Source organism: Diadema antillarum, unplaced genomic scaffold (assembly GCF_040938485.1).
Source record: "Diadema antillarum isolate AM-2024a unplaced genomic scaffold, OU_Dant_1.0 seq00001242_RagTag, whole genome shotgun sequence".
Taxonomy (NCBI): Eukaryota; Metazoa; Echinodermata; class Echinoidea; order Diadematoida; family Diadematidae; genus Diadema; species Diadema antillarum.
This window is the reverse complement of record NW_027272029.1, coordinates 252,657-263,485: the sequence shown is the minus strand read 5'-3', so window position 1 is coordinate 263,485 and position 10,829 is coordinate 252,657. Positions and strand designations below refer to the sequence as shown.

General features: G+C 39.7%; 1 protein-coding gene across 1 annotated transcript; it reads left to right on the top strand.

Annotated features, from left to right (window-relative positions):
* Window positions 1–2,161: 2,161 nt before the first annotated feature.
* Window positions 2,162–10,055, top strand: LOC139745225 (uncharacterized). The gene is made up of 10 exons (XM_071655631.1): window positions 2,162–2,233; window positions 3,773–3,833; window positions 4,680–4,855; window positions 5,498–5,629; window positions 6,036–6,184; window positions 6,914–7,088; window positions 7,565–7,692; window positions 8,446–8,574; window positions 8,860–9,125; window positions 9,949–10,055. The coding sequence occupies exons 1-10, from the start codon at window positions 2,162–2,164 to the stop codon at window positions 10,053–10,055; spliced, it is 1,395 nt and encodes a 464-aa protein (XP_071511732.1).
* The last annotated feature ends 774 nt before the right edge of the window (window positions 10,056–10,829 follow it).

Sequence of the window (10,829 nt, the reverse complement as noted above, 5' to 3'; positions counted from 1 at the left end):
AGTGCGCTTGTTGATGGTTATGTTTGTTGGCTGTGATCTTACCATGTCAAAGAAATTAATGTATCAAAATAACAAGAGATATAAACAAATTAATGTTTATATCGATCGGCCACACATAATATCAAAATTGCTAAATGAAACATACAAACATATATTCAAAGTGAATAAAGGACAAAAGATATATAACAGCAAAGAATGACATTAACAACTTCACTACATTCCATCAGTTAAAAGGAAGCACTTTATTTTCAAAGGTTAATGGCAGAGGTTTTATTCTCTTTTTTTTTGTATAGGTTGAAAAAAAAAGAAATATACTAAATGTATTATCAGATCATAGAACTGATGCAGAAATTTAAATTTCACATCTTATAATAATTTAAACGTCTACAATACAAATAAATGATAAATAACTTCTTAAAAATAAAAATGTAATTGTATTTAAACGAAGAGACAAAGAAAAAAAATCATAAACAAGAAAGCAAACTAAACTAAACACAAGTTTACAAACACGGTTCTGTGTGTATGACAGCGAAATGCAATGCACGTGTATTACCTATAGAGGGCGGGGTGTCGATGGCAAGGTTCCCTTTTCAGCCGCGCAAAGAAACCAGACATCGCGTACTGAAACGGCGATATTTCACTACGGAGACTCACAATCATCGGGGCGGTCACGGGATTCGAAACTGCGGTATTTACGGCATATCTGAGGCACGGCTCAGGTAAACTGGTTTTATACTTTTGGAATAAACGAGCTACAGATCCTTAGGGTGTCGATAGGTGGTACCCCCAACCCTACATGTACTCAGTCGCCACGTCGAACGTCTGCACTCAAGCATTTGCCGCGCCGCCGCGCCTGGCGACACTCGCGCCAGTAATCGCTCGCATTTCAGCATTCGCATGGGTCGTTTGACATCGCATTTAAATCCATGATTTTAGATATGATGCCTCAAACCGATTTTGCTCAAATTTCGTGAGTAACTAGGAAACTTGTGAAGCTTTATGGACATAATCAAGCGAATTGCCGCAGTCCTTTCATTTTCGCGTTGCATTGCAAAAAAGCGTGGAGACTCCTTATAAGGGGTGCCCCGGGGGTTACTTATAAGGGGGACGGGGTTACTTATAAGGGGGACGGGTTACTTATAAGGAGGGGCCCCCCTTGTGAGTGGGTTTCCCGAACTGTCTTACATGTAGGCTCTTTACTTGAGTTCAAAATTTACAGGAGGTTTCCAAATAGTGTTTTCTTCAATACCTATAGGTGTTCTCACCAATTTTTCAAAAATTTGCATGCAAAAGGATTGGCTGTCTTTTAACTCTAAGAACAGCTTTGTGAAACACCCCCCTGGTGTCCGAGACAAAACTTCACAAGCAAAAAGCCACCACCACTGCACCACGGTCCACATACACATTCACAACAACTTGTTTAAGCTGCCTCCGCCTAAATCTGTCTATCTCAGCATGATCTACATACTACAAACTCACCATTATTATTTCATTCTACCGAATCCCTCCCTGTCATCATCTGTAATGCGCTTCACGAATGGGTAGAAACGAAAGAAGGCTCTTCTTCGGGAGAAAAAAAGAAAGAAAACCTCCAGTTTACGGTCAGTCTTTCGTAATCCTAGTATTACATTATGATACACAAAACACATAGGGTAAGGGCACCAGTATTCGGTCAGCCCCCGGTATTCGGTCACTTGTTACTAGTCACCAGCCAGTAAGTTCACCTGTCACAACACACGCATATCACATTGATTCACATATGCCTACGCTGTAAACCTTCTACGTTCATTTCGAATGAAAGCGCGTCATTTGTATGGAAAGCGAACATAGCACAACAGAAAAACAGTGGGCGGTGTTGTAATTCAGCGTTTTCCCTGTTCAGGGGCTATTGCAGCATTTTTTCGCTTTAACTGTAAAATATAGTTGTTAATCATATTTTGCTCTAGATTTTCAGTGTTTTCTTGCTCCTGCAGATTAATTTTTATGTAATTAATGTGTAACAAGAGCGGACGATAATGATGGACATCATTCCGCTTACCATACACAAGCCATTCGCGTCATGTTGTCAAGCCGAGTCGTGTTGCATGTTTCACAGTTCAGTGGTTATGCTTACAAAATTGATATCTTAGACACCAATCAGACAAAATAGGCTCCAAGAATAATGTCCCGTGATTGGGAAAGGAATCTTACAAGCACACTGAGAGAGACAGAGGACAATTTGAGCCGAATGCGGGTAAGTTCCTACAGACTTGGTAGTGTGCATCCCGGGTGTGTGAACGTGTGATGAGAGGGACGCCGCCCATACCTCCCCCCATACCTACAGATTGTAGCTAGCTAGCCTTTCTAACAATAACATTGCCATTGCATTGGCGATTTGCTACAGCGTCTGGGCTGTGCAGGGTGCTACATAACTTTATTTTACCACTTGCCCAGTCAGGCAAGCAGATTTTCATATTTGCCATGAAACACTTGCCCAAAAGTTGATTTTACTTGCCCGAAAAGAAAGTCCAAAATAAGAGGAAAAAGGAATAGATTAGAACTAAGATCATGAATGTGTAACTGTAAGTCAAGGGCTAAATAAAACACAATCATTTGAATTAACAGCACACATTGACAATGACAAGCACTGTAGCAGACTTGGAAAGTTGCTGAAATGAGATATCAGTCCGGGAAACCCGCTCATGAGGACCGCTCCCACGTACGAGGACTGCCCCGCCTCATGAGGACCGCCCCCACGCCTCATGAGGACCGCCCCCACGCCTCATGGGGGGGCGGGTGTGCGGGTGTTTTGATGGGCGCTCTGCATCGGTTGATTAAAACTCGATTTTTGAAAAAAAAAAAACCAGATAGGATTTTTTCTTTTCATATCATGGATAGTGGACATGTGTGTGTAACAAAAAATCACAGTGCAAAGTTGCAACAATTTATACGTCAGATGTGAGATGAATAGAAGTGAATAGGGGGCCTCATGAGGCGTGGGGGCGGTCCTCATGAGGCGGGGCAGTCCTCGTACGCGGGAGCAGTCCTCATGAGCGGGTTTCCCGGACTGATATAAAGTGTGTTTACTGTTGCATCACTAAACAGCCATTAATTTATCTTTGGGCTTCTGTACATGGGTTTGTAATTGTATGGGGGGAATAAGTCAAAATAAAAAAAAGTAAGACTCCAGATTTCTATATCATACCCACGATTTTTTTATCGTACACCCTCCTTACGGTACCTACCAAGCGGAGGACAAAGAAAAAAGCAGCAAATGAGGCTCAAATTTTGTATTTTACGGTGAAATGTGTGACATTAACATTTCGAACAGTTCACATGATAAAATCTTGTGATAAATTGACATCTTCTTCAAAACTAGCGTTTTGTACATTTTTGTGTCACATTTTTCGCGATTTTGGTCCATACAAGGCTCGTTTCGATCTACATCAATGTATAAGGCTGGACTACGGAGTCCTTCGCATGTTGAATGTCATTAGTATGCAGAAATGTGTGCATCTGGAATAGCCATGCATGCTGTCCGGTAGAACCATACCTTTATAGTTCTGTGTTCGTAACCAGCTACAGGTGCGTATCTACAGCTGTACACTTGTACATCAAAGATGTGATGGACTCATCAGATCAGCTCAGTCAGCTCCTCCTGCTGATTGCAATACTGATTAGAGCTACAATTGTAGATCTAGGCAACAAATAAACACCAATTTTACAATGAATATCTTGTGTTTGTCAAGACATGTTTTGTACCTCTTCTTATTTCTGATGTTTTCCTACTTAGAATCGTCTGGACCCGGCGAGGCACAAGCCAATTGAAAGCTCCCTGATGGATGCACCTCCAGGTAATGAGGAGAGGGAGGATTTTCCTTTGATGACAGATGCAGTATTTCAAACAATATGTTAGATATCATGGTAACCCACAGACAGGCTGAACCGCAATCGGTTTTATAGACTTTATTGCATTTTCTGAAATGAAAAAAAAACACAACAACAACAATGTTTTCCATAGTGTCATCTGAAGTACAGTTGCTGTTTGTAGACAATGAACTTTTCTTTCTTTCTTTCTTTTTTGAAGCATTACTGTAGCTATTAGGGCCTAAAGAGAAAAGTTGTTGATATTGTAACAAGCCCCTCAGCAAACATGAAATAGAGTCTAAATACAAAACAAACCCCTTCTCTGTTGTAAACTTGAATGAAATCAGTGGTTTAAATTTTATCTGATTTTATTAAAGGTCGTGTTTACCTTTGGGAGCAGTGATTAAAAAATGTTCAAGATATCACATGTATGTGTAGGTCAGTTGTATCAGAAAACATCCTACCATGTAAGAATTTTGCAATAGAACCTAAAATATAAGGAGATATCACTATTCTTCTCAATAAACCGTAACTGTAGACGGTTTAGTCTGGAAACATTTTTATTGTAACCATTGTTCACATTTTGTGTATTTAACAATACCTAACATTGATTATACTAATTCAAATGTTTACATTGGTTGTTTCTATCCCTAACTCACATTTTAGACCTATTTTGAAGCGTAAATGCTGGGTTTTTATTTCGTCTACATATTTTGAATTATTCATTTAACCTACTGTATCATGTGTTATCCAAGTGAAAAGGAAATGATGATAGAAAAAATCCAAAGTTAATCACTTAAATGTAAATATTGTATGTTTCTGTCTTTTCCAAGACTACGGCTCTAGCAATGGATATCCGGCCATGAGACAGGGAAGTAGCAGAAAGGAACGCCCAGTGTCGGCCGTGTATGGCAGCACGTCGTCCCCCAGCTATGAGCTGTACCGACATAGTACGCCCTCTACTGGCCTGGTGGCTCTTCTGTCAGAGAAAGTTGAGAGGCAGAACAAGGTATTGAAAAACTGGCCACCCTTTGATTGTATTTCTAAATAATTGTTTTAAAATGTATACATTTTGATTTTGTTTCTTTCTTCTTCTTTTTTAGGAAGATAACATTACTATTCTCTTGCAGTAGTTGATGATTTAAACACCTTTAGTAGATATTGTTTTTGAGTTGAAATTTTGTGAATAGCTTGTCTTCCTGATTCTAACATACCTAAACAAGCTTGAATAACGCTTTCAGTTGTTTTGTTTGTTTATAACCTTTGGAGTCATTGCAATAATTTTTTTCTAATTCATCCATCATTTGTCAGTATTTCATACATTTGGTTGTAGAAATACATTGACTTTTTCCCTCTGCAAATTATCATAAAACTTGAAGTCATCCGTTGCTGGAATTCAATCGTAGAATGAGCATCATTTTGCTTGACCAAAGCCTTTGTGCAAAATGCCACCACATCAGGAATTTAGATTAGAGAGAGAGAAAATAAAAAACTTGTTCATGGACCATCATACATTGTAATTAACCCTGTTGCTGTATGAATCTGTAAAATCTGTACTCTATGGTAGAAAAGTTCCGGTGCCTTTATCAAAAACTAAGCATATATATCATAACTTGTACTGGCTTTGTTGTCTGTCAATCCCACACTCCAGACCATAGAGCAGCTATCCCACAAAATCCATGACCTTGAGAATGATCGGAGGAAGGATGAGATCAGAGTGCGCGACCTTGGGCAGCAGGTCAACGAACTCTCTGGCAGACTTCAGGGACATAGAGGTCATGAGGTTAGCATTACATGTGTAGGTTTCAAGAATATACTGACATAATTGCCCCAGTATGTAGTACGATGCATGCAACAGCATTGTGTGTATTTACAGATTGAACCTGTGTGGAAGTGTTAAAGTTCAATTTTATTACTTGTTCACATTAACTGTAATAAATGGAGTAGAATCTATGAAATGGAGTGGTAGAAGATTCATGAGAATTAAGAAGTTATGACATTTTCAAGTTTTACATATTTTCATGAAGCAGTAATATGAGTTGCATCTACAGTAGATATACACAAATAATTGGAGGGGATGATGTCATTATCTCAAAAGTTTCCCAGTGACCTTTCTAACTCATTTTCTGGAGGCATCACGGAGCTACTGACGTACAGTTTGCTTGAGAATTTGTTTGAAATTTTTCCAGAATGACAGAGACATCGAGAGCTGGCAGCGAGACATCAGGAGCCGCCTGGATGAGCTCCACGAGCGGATCACGAAGCAGATGCTTGGTGGAATCGACGCCTACCACAGTGAGGGCGCCCTTGCATCGCTTACCCGAGATCTTCATGAGATGTAAGTGTGGAGTGTGACAGGGATGTAGCATTGATCTATAAGGTGATGGTTGTATTGGTTGCAAAGATTGAAAATTTATGCCATCACTCAAAAAAAGACAGTACAGTGCACTCCTATAATAACCAACACGGTTATAACGAAATTCTGGTTCCAACGAAGTAAAAATTAAGGTTGCAACATTGTAAGCTCTGTGTATTTTTATTGTTTTTTTGTTTGGGTATAACGAAATTTCGATATAACGAAAGAAACTGCCAGTCCCGAGGACGTCGATATAATGGGAATCCACTGCATGCAGTACTTTGGAAATTAGCCATGAGAGCAGAATGTTTTATTGATAATATGAGAAGAATTTAGCCCCCCCAAAAAATCACACAAAATTGGTTAACAGGAAAGCAGTGATGTCATGTACAAGCAACAGATCAATGAGAGTGTCAGCGAATTAGTCATTTGATGATTAGATTATTTTGAGTATCAATCAATAGTCAAACATCAAATGTGAAACCCTGCCAGTGCTTCACTGATGACAATGATGATTTTTATCATTGTGATTATCATTCAATACCATTGCCACACAATCACTTTTTATTTACTATTAGATCATTATTTTACTAACTATTAAAATTTGTGTGGCCAGAACTTCAGTCATGCTTTTTCGTTGATGAACCACTTGTTGCAGTGACGTTCATGAATTTATTTGATTATTCTTGTGCATCTGTTGACGTGTGGTAGGAAGAGAAGCCTTCAGTCAGAGTGCGACGCCCTCCACCACGAAATTGAGACCCTGAGGTCAAGGATGGTCAAGCAGGAGATGGATACCACTGGACAGCTGGTGGACACCAAGGAGCTGGGCAGGAGGATGGACAGATTGGACAGGGTACAGCACACCGCTTGTTCCCCCCCCCCCCCCCCCCCAAGAAAAAGAAGAGAAAATTGAATTACAAATGTGTAATTGTCTGAATATTTGTGAACATGCACATTTATAGTTTCAGAGTGATGAGAAATGTTTTAAATTGTTAGGAGTGTAGACCTGTTAAGATCAGGAGTGTAGACCTGTTAAGATCGGGTGCTGTTTTTTCTATGCTAATGTTTATTTCAGTCATGCCGTAAGAATTGACCTCAAAATGTACAGTTGAATGGTGTTTAAATACTACGGGTCAATATGAAACACAACAGAGGCATGCTTCATAAATCCAATATTTCCAAACGTTTGAATATCTTGAGAGTTTGGAATTCAGACATGGATCATTATGTTATGACACTTATTACAATACTCAAGTTTTGAACAGACATGAATTTTCATTTTCAGTCAGGCACCTCATCTTGATGCTTTCTCACCTTTGATTTTTAAAGTTATTTCATTTATTCCCGTTTGCTGTGCAGAAGTTTACGAAGCTGTCCTCGGATGTCCAGTTCAGCCAGTCCCATGGGGGTAGACTGTCTCCAGGAATTCACCAGGGATTGGGACATCCCCAGCACCACAGCACTCAGAAGGATGTTCGGGATCTCAAGTGAGCCATCTCATTTAGGAGGGCTTTTTCTTTCCTTCTTCTTTTCCTTTTCTTTCTTTCTTTTTTTTCAAAGGAATCATCAGTCTAATTTATGGCAAAGCTTTAACCCTCCTTCCATTTTTATGAACATAAAAAAAGAACAAAAAGAAAAGAAGGAGAGAGAAAAAGAGGAGAATAGGTCTGCAAATAAAACCCAGACAAGAAGCCTGTATGAAGAACAGTGTATGACAATGCTCTATCAAAAGAGTTTGATTGATATTCATCTGCAGTATCTGTGCTGGCTTGCAGTACATACCCGGTAGTACTGCATACCAAGACTGTGTTGTGGCATTAAGTATGCAGTTATGCATGTTTTCAGCACTATCTGTGACTTTATCGAATTCATGGTAAATCAGTTTGTTGAAAAACATTATTGTAATCGACCCAACATGTTACTCAGTATTCTTGGCCTACAGGGTAACTGTAATCCTGACATCAAATTCTCTCAAATACTTTGCCCAGATCAAAATGTAACAGAAATGTTATGTTTGTTTGCTCCACTTATGTGAAAACACAATTTCTGTGATACTCGTCAAAATACACAAAGTCTGTTTAAAGTTTAATGACACTCCAAAATCTAACAGAACCACAGTGAGTGAAAAATAAAAAGTATACATTGTCTTTCATTTCTGACAAGATTGAAACTGGAAGGTTTTCTTTTGTTTAGAAGTTGATTACTTTTCTTTACCATTTTTTCCCTATTATGTCCACAAGGAGTGAGATGACAAAGTTGTTATCAACATTTAGCAAGCTGGAGAGCGCATCTCAGGTCTCACACAGCAGCTCCAAATCCAACCCATCCACCATCTCCACGACAACCGTCTCCTCATCAGGCAAGAGTAAGTTGGGCTCATCAATAGCTAGATGTTTGTTTGTGATTAACCATTTCTTGTCCATTGTCCTTTGTTTCTTTGTTTCTTTGTTTCTTTATTTTTATTTACTTATTGTTTTAATGCAAGGGCTATCAGCAGACAAGCAAACAAATAAACAGCTTACCAGTTTACTCAATCTGCTTACTGAATCTAGCAAGTAGAGTGAAGGAGGGTTGCTCTTAACTGTACATAAAATGTGCAACACTTAAAGTCCTTCTTGATACTCATTTTGCTTTTGTTTTTTTGCAGGCAGCAGGCGTCGCAGGGCATACCCCTCTTCGTCCGCTGTTAACAGGACATCAGCTCCACTCCAATCATCGTCGTGGCAACGGAGGAGTTACCGGGAGGATGTGGTGAACAGCGAGAGCAGCACCAGCTTGGAGGACCTGACCAGCTCGGAGGTCTCGCTGCCCCTCAACATCAGCCAGGAGCTCCTGGGCGAGGAGGAGGAGAATGGGAGGAAGGGCAAGGCCGGGGATGCGGTGAAGAGTGACCAGATAGAAGATGACTTGGATGACCATGGTGAGTGCAGTGCACTCCCGCTATAATGAACATGGTTCTAACAAAATTTCGGTTACGAAGTAAAAATTCAAGCTGCAGCATTATCCACTTTTTTTTTTTTCATTGATTAATTGTTTGATTGTAACAAAATTTCAATATAACGAAAGAATACTGCCGGTCCCAAGGACTTTGTTATAACTGGAGTGCATTGTATTGTATTCGTATCAAAATTCACAGTCTTTATGCTCTGTACCTCCCCTATCACAAACAAATGAAACAATCAAAGACAAGAAAATAGATGCAGTGTCTATCAAGTGGAAGTAATATTCCCATATAAGGAAATGTAGTCACTTCCTTCTTTCTGTGGTTCAGTCATTACTGTGATGATTAGAATGAAAAAGTGTGATGCAATGATAACTGCAGTTTGTTTTGATGTTCAAATGCTTTACCATGCTGCAATGCTCAAGGCACTTTGCATCAAACATCAGTAAAATCCCGACTGCGCCTAACTGTAGGGATCTCTTTATTGATGTTCTCATAAGTAGTAGTAGTAGTAGTAGTAGTAGTAGTAGTAGTAGTAGTAGCAGCAGTAGTAGTAGTAGTAGTAGTAGTAGTAGTAGTAGCAGTAGTAGTAGCAGTAGTAGTAGTAGTAGTAGTAGTGGTAGTAGTACTAGTGGTAGTAGTAGTAGTAGCAGCAGTAGTAGTAGTAGTAGTAGCAGCAGTAGTAGTAGTAGTAGTAGTAGTAGTAGTAGCAGCAGCAGTAGTTGTAGTAATAGCAAAAGTCTCATCATTATCTTTGAAAAATTTTTTTAGTAATTCCCCCTCTGTATCATCCCCACTTCAGATGACTACAGTCTGTCCCTGTCGGACCTCGAGGGGAGTCAGAAGGACGGAGACTTTGGCAGCGCCCTCTCTCTGGACTCGGACCAGCTCGACTCGGACCTCATCTGACCAGACACTACTGGGATGATGGAGCTTGCAGTCACGTGACCCAACGGAAGACATTGGAGATCTGCAAATGCATGCTGCAGCTGATAACGTGTGAAGCATCTATGCAGGGACATTTGATGATCCCAACTGTGAAACAAACAAATTGAACTTAGCTGACAGGTTATTTACTCAGTTCACAGTCTGTTGTGTATCTCATGTTCTTATGCATTGTTGAATGCAGTATATCCAGTTCACTGTGTGTGTATCTGTCAGGCAGTTGCCTTTGAATGTGGGTGTCTCATGTGATATGTCCTCTCAAAATCAACAGAAGGAGACTTCCTTGTAGTAAATTCTGATATGCACTTGCTTCGTGATAGACAGGATTCCTTTCTGCACAGTGTAGCTCCTGTATAGCAAGGTGAAATATGCCCAGGAATGTCTGTTTGAAGAAGGTTGTCTGTCTGTAGTTTTGTTGCAAATCCAAGAAAAAATGTGTGTGTGATATAATATCCAATGCAAGATTTTCCCTTTTAAAAGCATTTTCTCTCCCCGTTTTTTCGAAGGAAAACAACTGCACCTAGGGAGTTATTAAATCCCGCCCTTCTGCTGATATGTCATCTCTCCAGTGATATGATATACAGTGTATGTATATGGCCCCTAAAACATTTCCATATGTTCCATATAAAGAGTTTGCAGTTGTCCTATCAATATACTATATTGCCACATCTGTTTAGTTTTCCACTGGAGACATTCTCATTATGGCCCAGTTAGATGGATGCACATATTTTGTAATAA

Excerpts from the sequence above, each read along its gene's own strand:
- LOC139745225 (XM_071655631.1), top strand. The coding sequence starts at position 2,162 with ATGTCCCGTGATTGGGAAAGGAATCTTACAAGCACACTGAGAGAGACA. Across the intron at positions 5,630-6,035 it reads AGGGACATAGAGGTCATGAG|AATGACAGAGACATCGAGAG; the intron begins GTTAGCATTACA and ends AAATTTTTCCAG. Across the intron at positions 7,089-7,564 it reads CCGCTTGTTCCCCCCCCCCC|AAGTTTACGAAGCTGTCCTC; the intron begins CCCCCCCCAAGA and ends TTTGCTGTGCAG.